Source organism: Bos javanicus, chromosome 25, assembly GCF_032452875.1.
Source record: "Bos javanicus breed banteng chromosome 25, ARS-OSU_banteng_1.0, whole genome shotgun sequence".
Classification (NCBI taxonomy): domain Eukaryota; kingdom Metazoa; phylum Chordata; class Mammalia; order Artiodactyla; family Bovidae; genus Bos; species Bos javanicus.
The window spans coordinates 3,991,262-4,007,119 of record NC_083892.1 but is presented as its reverse complement, the minus strand read 5'-3'; the positions used below and the strand labels follow the sequence as shown (position 1 = coordinate 4,007,119).

Genomic DNA, 15,858 nt, shown 5'->3' with positions numbered 1-15,858 from the left:
TAAATCCAGAATGATCTCACCTTGAGATCCTAAATTTAATTGCATCTGTAAAGACCCTTTTCTCAAATGAGCTCGCGTTCCCAGGTTGCAGTGGGTTAGAACTCGGACTGTCTCCTCTAGAGGGACCACCATCAGCCCACTGCAGGACCCCCACCCCACCCTGTCGATGTACTGCCCCTGGTATGCTCTCCACCCACTTCCCTGCTCCTGTATCCCAAGGTCCCTTCCAAAAGCGAAGTCCTTGAACCCAAGCTCTGCTTTCCGGGGGACCTGGGCAAGGATGTTCAGCAGATCAGATGTGACTTCTTCCCCCTCATCAGAGGAGGGGTGTAGGGACCGGCTGAGGGAGGGCAGGACTACGATACAGGCAGTCAGAGGTCTAGGAGGGATGAGGGAGGCTGGCCCCTGGATCCTGGAGCCCACACTCCAACGCTAGGAGATCAGCTCAGGTCATGATTCTGCCCACCACACTGGGTCAGACTAAGGGGCTAGGAATGAACAGCCACAGGTACGGAAAGTTAAGCTTGACTTCTTCAACAGACCCCAAGGGACCCCCAGCTCCATCCCGGAGGCCCTAACTGCCCCTGCCTTGGGGAGAGGCTATGGTTCCAGGACGTTGACTTCTCCCCCACCCCCTGCCTGGAGCCACCCAATGTGATAGTCGCCAGCCACAGGCAGCTATTTAAATTCATGAAACAGATAGGAACATGTCAGATATTTATGTAAATAAGAAATATAAACAGCAAAATTAAACACGCAGTTGCATGAGCCACATTCTAAGTGCTCAACAGCTACATGTGGCTCGTGCTGAAAGGACAGAATATTCCAGCACTTGCAGGAAGTTCTTTTGGCAAGGGCTGCTCCAAGTCACCCCCCCAGGGGCCGGCAGAGGCTGGGCCCTGACTCGGGAACAGGATGGACTGGGTGGGCGTGGAACAGGGACCCCAGGGCCGGGAGGAGGGGGGTGTTTGTCCAAAGCCAGCTTGAGTTGACTCATCACTTCCGAGGCCCAGGCCCGGATGGGGGATTAAGCCTGAGCCGGTGACCAGAGGTTGGCCCGGGGTGGGGAGGGGGTTAGCCTGCTGTGGCTGGGCCTCCTGGGTCCAGGGCAGGAATGTTTGACCTCAGCAGAGACAGTAGACAAAGAGCCTGGGCAGGTCCAGACCGGGTAGATAGGCCAACTTGCCGAGTTAGGGGCAGCTCTAGTTTAAATCAGAAATGGTCAAAACATCTGCTGCTTCACTTGTTACCACCTAGACTTCCCTCCTCGGGAGGCTATGGACCCCTGTCTTTCCGACCCCATCTGCCTGTCCAGAGCCTGGCAGTATCATTGTTCCTCTGCCCACCTCCCCACGGATGAGCAGTTAGGTCATTTCAGTTCTTTTTTTTTAAATCACAAATCATGCTTTTAATTATTTAGTTTCTTACAGTAGTCGTATGACAGAAACTGACAAATGCATGTTGTTGTTGCTTAGATGCTAGGTCACGTCGGACTCTTTGCAACCCCATGGACTGTATAGCCTACCAGACTCCTCTGTCCATAGGATTTCCCAGGCAAGTATGCTGGAGTGGGTTACCATTTCCTTCTCCATTCATTTCTTTAAAAAAAAATTTTTTTTTGGCTGTGCTGCATGGCACATGGGATCTTATTTCCCTGACCAGGGATGGAACACACGCCCCCTGCATTGGAAGCACAAAGTCTTTTTTTTTAATATATAATTTTATTTATGTATTTATTTTTGGCTGTACTGGGTCTTCATCGCTGCTCAGGCTTTTCTCTAGTTGCGGCAAGGGGAGGCTACTCTCTAGTTTCGATTCCTGGGCTTCTCATCGCTGTGGCTTCTCTCGTTGCAGAGCACCGACTCTAGGGCACTTGGGCTCAGCAGTTGTGGCTCCCAGGCCCTAGAGCACAAGAGTTGTGTCACATGGACTTAGTTGCTCCGCAGCATGTGGGATCTTCCCAGATCAGGGATGCACCCATGTCTCCTGCACTGGCAGGCGGATTCTTTACCACTGAGCCTCCAGAGAAGCCCCTGAAAGCGCAGAGTCTTAAGCCACTGGATCACCAGGGAAGTCCCAGGTCATTTTGTTTCTTTATGTGTGTCATTAGCTTGCTCTTCTATCCCTTTCTCTTCCCAGACTGGGTTGTTCAGGCTGTATCTTGCTAGCTCCTGTATCCCCAGGACGGGGCATTAGGTAGGTGCTCCACAAATGGGAGGCACTCTGGGGGCAAGATCCTCCCCTCAGGACAGGGAAGCCTGGTTCCCAAGGAAATATCAGTGATGGTTGGCAGGGAGGGCCATGATGAGGGAGCTGGGGGTCCCTGCCTCCAGCGAGGGCCTCCAGCCACCTTCAGCCTGGGGTCTGGCTGCTTTCTTCATGGTGTCTTGGGGCCTGGTCCATGATTTTGTCTGCCTGCAGTGCTCCATCCTTGGGGATATTGGAGAGAGGCCGTGATCTCCCCCTAGGGATGTCATGCTTACACTGTCTCCTCATTCCTGCCCTACTAGCTCCCAGAGAGGAGGAACCTATGTCCACTGTGTTCCATTTGCACCCTGAGCACCTAGAACAGGACTTGTCACATAGTAGATACTCAATAAATATTGAATGAAGGGACAAATGACTCCCTTCTCTTCCACCCCAGTTCTGACTCAGGACCTACTAGCTCTGCTTGGTCCTCCTCTGGGGACCTTCCCTGGGACCACGGTGCAGTGACCCTCTTGATCACACCATTCATTCATTCAACATGACACTGGGCACCTACTCTGTGCCCGGCACCTGCTGCTGAATGGTGGTTGAGGTAGGGATGAGGGTGCTGGCTCAGACTGCAGGGTTTAAATCCTGAGTCCCTTCCTGACCTTTTTGAGTAGGCGTTGAATGCACTGAATGCCTCGGAGCTTCAGTTTCCACATCTGAAAAGTGGGGAGAGGAAAAAGGCCAGATTGCCCTCTTTGTTGTGGTTCCACTTCTGTGTGCTTTTGTCAGAACTTAACAGATGATACACTTGAAATATATGTACTCTGTTGTATGTCTATCACATGTCGATGAAGCTAGAAATCACAGTGCTAGCATGCTTCCCTGAGCTAAGGACTTAGCGCAAGGCCCGGCACACAGTAAATGCTCAACAAAAGTCGTTATTTTCTGTCATTATTACATGTTTTACTTCACCTAATCCTTTTAAGGCCCTGTATGAAAGTGAAAGTGGAGAGTGAAAAAGTTGGCTTAAAGCTCAACATTCAGAAAACGAAGATCATGGCATCCGGTCCCATCACTTCATGGGAAATAGATGGGGAAACAGTGGCTGACTTTATATTTGGGGGCTCCAAAATCACTGCAGACGGTGACTGCAGCCATGAAATTAAAAGACTCTTACTCCTTGGGAGGAAAGTTATGACCAACCTAGATAGCATATTAAAAAGCAGAGACATTACTTTGCCAACAAAGGTCCGTCTAGTCAAGGCTATGGTTTTTCCTGTGGTCATGTATGGATATGAGAGTTGGACTGTGAAGAAGGCTGAGCGCCGATGAATTGATGCTTTTGAACTGTGGTGTTGGAGAAGACTCTTGAGAGTCCCTTGGACTGCAAGGAGATCCAACCAGTCCATTCTGAAGGAGATCAGCCCTGGGATTTCTCTGGAAGGAATGATGCTAAAGCTGAAACTCCAGTACTTAGGCCACCTCATGCGAAGAGTTGACTCATTGGAAAAGACTCTGATCCTGGGAGGGATTGGGGGCAGGAGGAGAAGGGGATGACAGAGGATGAGATGGCTGGATGGCATCACTGACTCGATGGACGTGAGTCTGAGTGAACTCCGGGAGTTGGTGATGGACAGGGAGGCCTGGCGTGCTGCGATTCATGGGGTCGAAAAGAGTCGGACACGACTGAGCGACTGAACTGAACTGAACTGAACTGGAGCAAATGCCAGAGTGTCCACAGTTTTGCAGATGGAGAAACCAAAGTTCAGAAGGTCGAAGACATTTCCCCAGGGCCACACAGCTAGGAAGTGGAGGAGTGAGGATTTGACATCTTCGCTCACAGGCTCTTCCCAATTTTACGGGTGGAAAAATTGAGGTTCAGAGAGGTTAAGCCACTTGCTTAAGGTCACACAGCTGGTGATATGGCTGAGGCAGATTTCAAACCCAGTTTGGTTTCAAGCTAAAGCTTGATTTGATTTTGTATTTTGTCCCCTGTGGCCTGGCCTGTCCATCACTCAGGTCCCCAGGTGCAGGAGGGAATGGGGTCCTGACCTCCTGACCTGGGCCATCCCCAGGAACTGTCACACATTGGCTCCAGAAATGTAGCCCCACCGGTCTGGGCAGCATGGGCCCCGGCAGGGCAGGGAGGAAGTAGGCTTGGTCGTGGGGAGGGGAGTTTTGGAGTTGGGTTGGGCAGCCTGTCCTGCGGTGGAGATCCCAGGCCTGGCAGAGCCAGTCTGGCCCCAGGACCCCACCCAGCTCCACTCTCTGCCCTGACAGCATGACCTCCTCACTGGGTGGCCCTCACTGCTCCATCTGGGAGGCCCAGGGATGGGCTTGAAATGAGGCGTCCAGAGATGTAGAGTAGGTTGTGCCGGCAAGCCATCCAGGGTTCACGATGAGGCTCAGATCTGCAAGATGCTATTAGGGTGCAGTATGGCTGGGCCAGAGGGGCCATCAGCCTGTGGGTGAAGCCAGGTCCAAGAGGCCCCTGCTGAGCAGAGGGTTAACCCCTCCATGGCTGGGTCCTGCAGAAGGGCCAGGGTGGCCAGGGGCAGTGGAGGCTCAGTGCTGCCACTATTCAGGCACTGGTCAGGAGCTGTTCTGATGTTTTGACAGCAGACACCATCATGCAGGTACACAGCCCTCCAGAGAGGGCTGGCAGGAAGGTCATCTGAGCAGCAGATGCCCACTTGGGGGGCATCAGGGTGGGGCTTCCTGGCAGGCAGTGGGGAGGTGGCCAGGTTGGGGCAGCCTGCCAGGGGCCCCAGGCGGGTTCAGGCCAGAGGCACATTCCTGGGGGATGACTCGGGCAGGCAGAGGGGTGACTCACCGTGGACCCTCTCTTGTCTCTGCTGCCAGCGGCCAGCCTCCTCCCTGGTCCCAGGGGGGCCGTGGTGGGGAGCTCACCGGCCCAGGGCTGAGTGTGACTCAGCCCATCTGGACTGGACGGCCAGCATGATTTTCCATCCATTGCATTGTTCTGAGAGGAAAGTAAATACATGTTACAAAACACGGGGTGAAGCCAGGCCAGCCCCCTCCTGTCCCCTTGGAGGGCGGGGAGGAGAGGGCCCTCCACGCCACGCCATCACGGAGCACTGGCTCATCCACATTTTACAGATGGGGACGCCAGGTTCAGAGAGGTTAAGCCACCAACCCAAGGTCACACTCTGGGCAGGATTCAGACTGAGGTTGGCCTCAAGCTACAGCCTGCGGGTTCTTCCCCAGAGGGTGTAGACCAGGCCTGCCCATGTGCTGCATCTCTCTGCTCACAGCTGTGTCTCTCAGGGCAATCCAGAGACCCACAAGCTTTAGCATCCTGGGGTGGGGGGGGGGGTGGGGGGGTATGTGCTTGTTAACATGCAGATGCTGAGGCTCTAGCCAGACCCACCAGCTGCAATCTCAGACGGGGGCCCTGGAATCTGCATTTCTGAATGCCCTCTAGGTGGGGGTGAGGCTGTACCCCTGGAGATGGGAGAACAGCTGTCTGTCCACAGAAAGGCTGGGCCTCTGCCCTGGGAGGAGAGGCTCCACGGTGAGGAACTGGCCTTCCATCCTGCACACCCCTCTCTCTGCGGGAATGCTGCCCTTCTTGTTTCAAACTGGTTCACCGAAACACCTGAGCCAGCCAGGGAGTGAGCGAGCACCTCTCCAGCTGCTGGGGAAACAATGATCGCAAACAGGGAGGGTGTGGGTGACCCTTCAGATGTGGTGGCCTCCTGGGAGACAGCCGCCTGGCCCAGCTCTAGGCAGGGGACGGGGTTCAGGGGCCAAAGGTGGCCTAGTTGCCAGGGAACAGAACAGCCGGGCAGGTACCATCCCTTCAGGGTGAACGTAAGTCAACCCCCCGGGGAAAGCAAACACGCTGCCCGAGCCCCCACCCCACGGCACAGGCAGAGCAGATGAGTCACTTGGCATATGAGGGCTCCTCGAAACCAAGCAAATCCCATCTGCCCACAGGAGGATCCACAGGGACCAGATCCCAGCTCCCACCCCATCCGGCCTACCCACGGAGCGTCTTGCACACGTGTGTACACATGTGCACACACTCACACACACACACACATGCTGCACCAGCTCAGAAACCCAGATTCTAGAGGCTGGAGGGAAGAGGGATGGTGAAGGACAACTCAGTTCCTCCCAAAATCTACTCATTCTCCCCAAAGCACTTGGGCCGGGCCCAGCTGAGTCAGCCCATGAGGGTGGAGACGGGTGGGGGTCCGAGAGCACGGGGCCAGAGCAGGCTAAGCCAGGAACCAGCCCAGCTGGCACTGGGCCTCTCGGGGCCTCAGCGAGCTTCCCTGGAAGATAAGAGAGCTTCCTCTTGGGAGGGAGGGTCCTCGGGGAGTCAGTGGGGGTCTCTGGGGAGTGTCAACCTGCTGAAGTATATTGGCTATATGCTGTGTTGCCTGGCATAGAGTCGGTCCTCAATAATGGAGAAATGGCATTAATATCATCAATGTCACATAACATCATCAGTGTCACGGCTGTTACAGCAGCTGAGCTATCAGCCTGCTCACCTGGAGGTCCCTAGTCTGGTTCCCTCCCAGAAGCCAAACTTCACTTTTCTAGGTGTAGGGAAGGAGGATTTGGAAGTTGGGAGAAGTCTGGAGTTCTGAATTGTCCTGTAATTGCTTGTAACCCTCAGCCTCACAAGCATGGAGCCTCCACCTGCAGAGGTCAACCCCTCCCATTTGTGGGACCCTCACTCAGGGCCTAGGGGCATGCCAAGTGCTTAACACATGGGATCTCACCTAGGAGGTGGATACTACAGTTGTGTCCATTTCACAGACGGGGAAAACTGAGGCTCAGAAGGACAAAATGACCTGTGTACAAGCTGCAACAGCTGAAAGGGACTGAGTGAGAACTCCAGGGCTCCCTGGCTGCTGCCCCCATCCCACCTTTGGAGCCCTGATAAGGTTCATCTCCCTAGACTCAGCCCAGTTGGCTTTGTAGTTGCTGTCTCTTTGTCTCCAGCCTTAGACTATCAGCAACTTGAAGGTAGGGAGGCTTCCTTCCTTAACATGGGTTCTATTTTGCCCAAATGTTGTATCTTCCATAATCCTTATCAACCAGTATCTTTCAGTCCAGTAAGGAAGACTGGCAAGGAAGGAGGTTAACACCATAGAGTGTAGTGGACCCTAACAGAGGGGCATGAAGTGGGGAGTGGAGGCAGGGAAGGGTCTGGGAAATAGGAATGCCAGGCTTGGGTTATTTTGAAATGAGTCTTTTAAAAGTAACTAAAGGACTTCCCTGGTGGTTCACTGGTTAAACCTCTGCATTTGCAAAGCAAGGGGTACAGATTCAATCCCTGATTGGGAAATTAAGATCCCACATGCCACATGGCTAAAAAATAGAAAGTAATTGAAAAAAGACATTGAAAAATTAATCCAAGCACATATAAAAACAATATCCAAAGGAAGTTTTAAAAAATAAGACAAAATCCAAACACTATGAAAGAGCGTACAATGAAAATTCAGATTTGTCTCCTGAGGGGACTCATGGCTAACAGAGTCTTGTGGATCCTTCCAGAAATTTTCTGTACATATGGGCATATATATTCTCTGTTTCTCTCTCACACTTTGCTCCTGGTGCCTGACAACGAATTCCACATCTCATTCATTTCCAGCTGCACGGTCTTCCAGAGTAGATGCGCTCTGGGTTATTTAACCACCTGATCCCCATCCCAGTGGCCATCAGGCTGTTTCCAGGATCTCCTCCCTAGCAACGGTGCTGCCGTGAATGACCCCAATTTACTCTCCAAGGGAAAGGCAATCCGGAGAAGGAAGGAAAAGAGTTTCCATGCAGAGTTGTGCCATAAAACAGGGGGTTGGACAGTATTCCCTCCTGAGCCCTTTGGCTCACTTAGGGGCACAGGAAGGGGTCCAGGCTGAGCAAGTTTTGTCCTGACTTCAGGCCAAGTCTAGACCCCAAGTCACCCCCACCACCACCACCACCAAGCTGTGTGTTCTGAAGCCTTGGGCTCCTCCCTGACACCTATTCCCAATGGACTTGTAGTCTGGACTTATAGTCTCTAGGTCTCCTGCATTGCAGGTGGATTCTTTACCATCTGAACCACCAGGGAAGCCCAATGCTTGTAGTGGGACTCTAGGTCCCACCCCACTCCCACCCCCGGAGCTAACCTCAGACTAGGGGAGGGAAGTCCCTTCAGGTTGGAGGGAATTGCTCAAGCACTAAGCTGCCTGGTGGGGAACTCCCCATCTAGAAGGGGCATCTGATAGAGAAGCCAGGGCAGTGCTAAGTTCAAAGAGGAGAGAAGGGTTAGGTGTGGCTGGAAGGTCTGTACAGGGTTCCCTATCTGAGAGCTGCAGGCAATATCCCTCACTCCTGGTTTCTCATAGAGGGGCCAGGGACCACCAGGGGGACTTGCTAAAAGTTTAGACTCCTGAGACCCTTCCTGCACACGGCCCCCCAATCAGAAGGGGGGTCATGCCCCGGAATCTGCATTTTACAAGCTCCCCTGGGGAAGCTGAGCTGCTGCTCCTCCCAGGGTCCTTTATCCTTTTTAGGTCTTCAGATCCCAACTTGAGTTTGAGTTTGTCAATGTATTGTTAGTAGTATTAGCATGTGTCTTTCCCCCTCCCTTAAGAGAAAGGCCTTTTACTGTTTTAGTTTTGTTTTTTTTCCCTTTCCTCATCTACGTAGCAGAACCAGGCAGCCACAGCTGGGAGAATACCTGTATCTGTGGAATGAGCCAATGAACGAGCCCACTAAAAGCGATAGACTCTTGCCCTCAAAATGTGCATTTGGACACACACACATTTTGAAAGCAACTGTAGGAGGATCCACAGACCCCCTTAAGCCCACCGCAGCTACCCCCTAACAAATAAGGTTTTCCCAGAATCTCTGTAACACTTCAACACTGAAGTCCTGTGACGGCAGGGACAACAGATGACCTAAAGCAGCCGTCCCCAAACTTTTTGGCACCAGGGACTGGTTTCATGGAAGACAATTTTTCCAAGGACGGGGTTGGGGGGGATGGTTTCAGGATGATTCAACCACATTACTTTTTTTTTTTTTAATTGGAGGATAATTGCTTTGCAATGTTGTGGTGGTCTCTGCCATACATCAACACGAATCAGTTATATATATATCCCCTCCCTCCCCACAATAATAAACTCTCTCCTCCTAGTAAGGAGAAACTCCTAAATGGAGGTGCCAGGCATTGAACCCGGGGTCTCGAGCATGCTAAGCACACGCTCTACCATTGAACTACACCCCCTCTACTATACTTACTGTGCACTTTATTTCTATTATTATTACATCAGCTCCATCACAGATCATCAGGCATTAGATACTGGAGGTTGGGGGACGCCATGGCCTACAGGACACTGTTCTCAAATGCTCTGGGGTCTGGGGCAGGAAAAGCCTGTAGGAATCAACCTCCTTATTTTTTAAACAAAAAGCGGCTGGGGAAGTGACTGGCCTGAGGACTCTGGATGCTCAGTGCGGGGGTGGGGGGGCCTGCCTCCTTCCCTCGTCATTGCTCCCCATCTGAGCCCTTTGGCATCTCCCCTGAGGACTGGGTGCTCCTCCTTCCCAGCTGGGCTCAGGACCCGCAGTGCCCTCCAGAGGGACGCTGAACGCTCCCTGCTATCAGGGCCCCACTCTGGCTCAGGGCCAGACCCCGGGTTACCGGCTGTCTAACTGCAGCCTTCTCCGCGGGCACACAGCGCAGCAGGGCCCCGGCGTGACTGGCCTCTACTGGCACAGATGTAACTTGGCACATAGGACTGTGTGAAGTGTTGTGTGAATTATCTACAGGAATCCCCGATGGCGTGGGGTGCGGTTGTTACCACTGTTTGACAGAAAAAGGAAACTGAGGCTGGGAGCAGAGAGAAGCCTTGCTGAAGAGTCAGCTGACCGTTCATAACAGCAGGATTTGAACTCAGGCAGGCGCACTCCGGGGCTTCCCAGGTGGCTCAGAATCCGCCTGCCAATCTTAGAGACGCAATTTCCATCCCTGGGTCTGGAAGATCCCCTGGAGAAGGAAATGGCTACCCACTCCTGTGTTCTCACCTGGGAAATCCCATAGAAAAAAGGAGCCTGGCGGGCTACAGTCCGTGGGATCGCAACGAGTCGGACACGACTTAGCGTCTAAACAACATCAAGGTGCACTCCCAAGCTCCCTTTTCTCAACTGCCATCGACAGTCCTACCACCTGAGAGTAATTCACTAGCTATCGGGGCATAGAGATCCGTCAGGCTGTCCCATCTGACTGGGGGCCCCACCTGGGTGTCAGCCAAGAAAAGGGAGCCCCGGTGCCCAAGAGGGGCATCCGAGACCCGGGTGAGGGTCCTCAGTCTGGGGCGCGTGCGCCAGGCCGCGAGTCAGGGGCGAGGGGGCTGAGGAGCGCGCTCGGGAGAGCCGCCAGCGCGCCTCCGCCCGCCTGCCCAGCTTCTCGAGTGTCCAGGCTGGGAGGTGGGGTGGGATGGGCCGGGTCCTCCCAGGACCCCGTGTCCCCACCCAGATTCCAGGCCGGGCGCCCAGCTCGCTCCAGCCTGGCCGAGGGCGCGCCTGGAAGCCCCGCCCACCCGGCGCCCCTCCCCCGGGAAGGTACGCGCCACCTTCTCGGGAGCGGCGGGGGGAGCCGGGGCCTGCGGGCGCCCCGCCCCCCGCGAGTAGTGACCGGCCGCCGCCGCCGCGCCGCACTCGGGGCTCCCGCGTCGCCGCCCGCTCACCTGCGCCAGCTGCCCGCCCCTCGGTGCGCGCCGGGGCCTCCGCCGCCCAGTGCCCAGCCCGGCGCAGCGACCCGCCGCCCCGCCCGGCCGCCACCATGAACTCGCTCTTCAGGAAGAGAAACAAAGGCAAATACAGCCCCACGGTTCGGACCCGCAGGTGAGGGGCCGCACTGGGCCGGGATGCGCGGCCCGGGCCGTGAGGGGAACGGCCGGGCCTCCGGGGCTGCGGCGGCTGGGAGGGGGTGCGCACCGCCCTGGGAGCCCCGCGGGGCGGGGAGCCCAGCCTGGAGTGCGCGACGCGCGGGGACGCGGGCGCCCGAGGGCTACCCTTGAGCTGGGAAGCACGGCCAAGGTGGGAATGGAGGTGGGCCGGGGGCGCGGAAGGAAAACACGCTGTTTGGCACCGGAAAGTTCTAGGAGCCGGGAGAGTACTGGCTTGGGCGCTTAGAGACCAAGGTACTGAGGTGGAGTCACAGCGGGGTGGAGGGGTTCTTCGCGTCCCGCGGTCGCCCTTGGGCCAGGGGTCCTCGCGGGCCAGGAAGCACCGCCCGGGTGGAGAGTGGTGTGTCCGGCGGACGCTACACCCAAGGCGGGGGCGGGGGCGGGGGTGTGTGCACGGACAGAAGCACCGTCTAGGGGCGCACCCACGCGGTGAAGTTGAGCTGGAGCGGGGGGGCGTGGCTGGGGACGTTCACCGACGCTCCTTGGAGGGGCGCGCAGGTGCTTCTGGAGTCGGGGAGGCGAGAGGTGAGGGGACGAATTGGGGGGCGGGGAACGTGCCACCTGCAGCAGAACTTTCCGGCACCTGCCATCCTGCGCTCCAGAGCCTGGTTCGGAGGAAGCCGTGGGTGTGGGGTTGGGGGAACCCGGGCTGAGGCACCTCTGGTCCACACCCGCTACCCCACCCCGAGGTCTGCGGAGCTCCTGGAAGGGCGGTGGGACCTTCTCCCTGAGTGATTTCTCAGGGGCGTGGCTGCCCCTAGCACCCCCCCGCCCCCCTCCACCAACCAGCGCCGAAACTGGCGGCGTCTCTGAGAGCCTCCGGTTCCCAGGACCGCCTGGGAAGGGAATGACATGTCTCGATGTGTTTGCGTTGAAAGATGTGTTTGCGTTGAAACGGCAGCCCATGTCCGCTTGGTAAGCCTAATGTATTCACTTAATAACCGGTTTAGGGGAACCTCAGTGGAGATGCTGAGATTGAGGGAGGGGGCAAGACCTCAGACCCGTCCTTGGCCTCTCTCTAGGGAAAAGGAGGCAGGGGCTATAGCTGAGAGGGAGCCTTTATCCAACAAGGGGCTTCAGGCAGGTGGGGAAACTAAAAAAAAATTGCAGAGCCCACCTGCCCCAAGTGTATCCACCCCAAAGTGCCCTCATCTGAGACCCCTTCCCCTGGAAGCAGTCCCTCACTCCCTCCCAGGTCAGGGATGAAGGCGAGGAGACCCGGGCCTGCACTCCCACCCTGCCCCTGTGGTCCAGCCCAGGCAGACCTGTCTGACAGGTGCAGGCACCCTGGGCATGGCGTGGAGAGGGTGGGCCCTCCATTGGGTCTTTGTTCAGTCAGTTCAGTCACTCAGTCGTGTCCAACTCTTTGTGACCCCATTGATTGCAGCAAGCCAGGCCTCCCTGTCCATCGCCAACTCCAGGAGCCTGCTCAATCTCATGTCCATCGAGTCAGGGATGCCATCCAGCCATCTCATGGTGCCCTCACCTGAGACGTAGAGGGTGGGCCCTCCATGCCTTTGAATTCTAGGCTTTTCAGAAACTCCACTCCCCTGTGACCCCACTGCCCCTTCTCCCCTCTGCCTTGTTTCAAGTTCAGAAGTATTTCTTTCCCTCCCCTCCCGGGGTCCCCCCGCCCCCACCACACCCCCGCCACACACACATACAAGCCTCCCTGGTCTTTCCCAACCCCAGGGATTGGGCAGGGCTCTGCACGCTGCTCCTCAGTGGCCAGGTCCAGCTGGCTCTCCAACCCAGCTGGGGTCCCATCCAGTCCCTGAACTATTCTTTCAGATGTTGCACAATCAGGCGCTCTGTGCCAGCCAGGGAGGGCTGTGCTGTTCTTCCCTGACCAAGACCAGGGCCCCTCCAGTCCTCCACACACACGCACACACCCACACACCAGGAGATGGGCCAGCCTTGCCCTGTTCTCCGCCTCCCTCATCCCTCTGAGCCTCCCCTTCTTCCAGCTCTTCATCCGTCCAGTCCCCCAAGGGCTGGGCTTGGACCTAACAAAAGGTTATAATGAATCTGGACAATCTGGGAGGGTCTTGGCCTTCCCAGCAGAGAGCAGGAAGGAAGCAATTAACATCCTTTACAGCTTCAGGGACTCAGGGTTAATGGGCATGGGTCCTGCACTTCACAATACCCCTGGCCCAAGGCAGCCACCCGCTGCCCCTAGTTGAATGTGTGATCTCAGCTTGGAGGTCTCTTTCTCCAGGAAGCCCTCCCCGATTCTTCCCAAGATGGGACGAGATTCTTCCTTTGGGCCCTGTGGCCTTGCACAGTCACAGCCCTGTGTAGATGCCAGGTGACCGTGGTCTTGCCAGCCCAGCATGTTCCCCTTGGTGGAGACAAGTTCATGGAACAGATTGCACAGTTGAAGGTAGCCTCTTGAGTGTTACCCAGTGCTTGGCTCTGTACCCGTAGCTCTAAGATGTGCTCGCTGGTCACAGGATGCTGGCCCCCAAGTTACTCTTGCACCCTGAGTTTTCTGGGGGCTTCCTCTTCTGTCTGGGGGAGGGCAGGGTTGCCAGTGAGATTCAGCATTGAGGTGGTCAGTTGAACACCTCGCCTCTGGTTCCAGAAAGGCTCAGGAACCTCTATGAATCTCAGTTTCCTCATTTGCAAGGCAGGCCTGGTACTAATATCTTCTGTGTGGGGTTGCTGGGAGGAGCCAACATAACAATGGGGAGGATTTCCCCCCGCCCTGCCCTGCGCTCCCCGCTCCGCTGCCCCGGGCACATAGGAAGTGCCCAGAGTGAGGGTCAGCATCCCTGCCCCCAGCAAAGGGAATTCAGGAGCCAGGTGACTTGCACACAACCCCGCTGTCACAGGCTTTGGATGGCACAAGTGAACAGAAATTCGTGGAGAGCCCCTTAGGAGAAAACTGCCCCTCCCTGTTTGTCAGCCTTGTAGCAGCTGGAACTGGGTGTGAACTCCGCTGCTCCTGCTGCCCTGGTTTCTAATGACAGGTGTCGGAACTGGTGTTCACACCTGAGCTAATGACAGGGGCAGGCTGCTGCTGCAGGGTCACCAAGGATAGTGTCCAGCTCAGCGGGGAGGGCCTTGAGGGGCCCTGGTCCTACCGCCCTGCTTGGATGCTGAGAGTACAGCCCTGGCCAGTCCTTGCTCTCCAGCTGTGCCACCTGGGGACAGCTGCATGGCCTCTCTGAGCCTCTGCTTTCTCAGCTGTGGAATGGGCATAAAAATACTACCTGCCTGGTGATATTGTTGGCATGAGGATTAAATGAAATAATGCAGGGAAAGGGTTGAGAATTACAGGAAGCCTCGATCCACAGCAGCTGTGATAGTTATAACTGTTGAATACATCTAAATAGGCACCTGCTATGTATCTGGGATTGAGCTGACTCCGCAATGGACAGGCAGTGCACTGCGCAACTCCTGGGGTGCCATTCCGAGGAGTAGGGGTGGCTGTGGAGGAGACGTTGACGATCTCTACATTTGATGGAACTTTGCTTAATTACCACTGTGGTTGCAGGACTGTGTCATGGTGGTGATGGGAACCACTGAGAGTTTGGGGGGACATAGAGCTGGACAGATGAGATTTCCAGCCTGACGGCCCTGTTGCTCCCTGACTGGTCTGAAGTGAGATCTGTCAGGGTTAGGGTGGAGACCTGGATTATCGGGGAGGACTTCCTGTGGAGGTGTCTGACCTGTCATTGCGAGGGATGGATGGTTAGACCCAGCTCTGCAGTTAGACTGAACTCTGCCTGTGTTTGAGCTTGGCAAAGAAATTTGGCCTCGCTAGGAGCCTCAGCTTCCCCCTCAGTAAAATGGGACTAATTTTGCCCCTCTACCCAGACCTGGGTCCCAGTGAGCACCCAGCAGCCTGGCCTCAGTTCTTGACCTCACCTAGGCAAAGTCCTACAAGAATGGCCCAGTCCTAATGGGGACATCCTGTGGGAGAGGCAGGGCCCAAGGGTTTGGAGGCTGGTGAAAGGGGCGTGTGTCCTCCTGGAAGCTAGCTGGGGTACCCTGGGCCCCTCGGTGATTAAGAGCGTGTCATCCAGGTGTGGGTCCAAACCCCAGCTTTGCCTCTCCTGAGCTGTGTGACCTTGGGCAGGTCACGAAACACTTGAATCTCAGTTTCCTCATCTGTGAAATGGGAGTGTTGCAGCAGCCATCAGTTGGTGAGGTCACTAGTGGCTCAAGTGAGAGAATGCATGTGACGGGCCCAGCTCCCAGTGAGTGCTCACTAAGTCATGGTAGAGACAGTGGTGAGTGCACACTGCTGTTAAAGATGAAAAGTGAAACTCGCTCAGTTGTGTCCGACTCTTTGTGACCCCATGGACTATACAGTCCATGGAATTCTCCAGGCCAGAATACTGGAGTGGGTAGCCGTCCCCTTCTCCAAAGGATCTTCCCAACCCAGGGATCGAACCCAGGTTTCCCGCATTGCAGGCGGGTTCTTTACCAGCTGAGCCCCAAAGATGAGGATGGTGCTAAGAACGGAGCTGACCAGGCAGCTGGGCTCCTTCCAGCTGTGGAGGCTGTTGCCCCAGGGGCACAGGAGGTCAGCTGACTCCCATTCATTCACCCTAGCATTCATGTGGACCCCACACACACCTTAAGAAGACACATGGAAAGACACACCTGCATGCATTGATTAGTGTCAGTTGCAAAGCTCGAACAGTCTGCAGGAGGGTCCTGTCAGCAAAGTTCCCCTCCCACTACGTGGGTAGCCAGGACTGGAGTGATCCGCCCAGCCATTTCTCAA

At 55.7% G+C, this 15,858-nt stretch overlaps 1 protein-coding gene across 3 annotated transcripts in view; it reads left to right on the top strand.

The window, feature by feature from the left end:
- The first annotated feature begins 10,559 nt into the window (after positions 1 to 10,559).
- The window catches only part of PPL (periplakin), a 48,448-nt gene continuing 43,149 nt past the window's right edge, over positions 10,560 to 15,858 (top strand). For 2 of the 3 annotated variants that reach the window (XM_061402479.1, XM_061402480.1), the window contains exon 1: positions 10,640 to 11,055. In XM_061402479.1, the coding sequence (XP_061258463.1) occupies positions 10,649 to 11,055 (407 nt within the window). In that variant the 5' untranslated portion in view covers positions 10,640 to 10,648. Of the gene's footprint in view, positions 11,056 to 15,858 lie in introns of all 3 variants that reach the window. The other variant, XM_061402481.1, reaches the window with a different exon arrangement.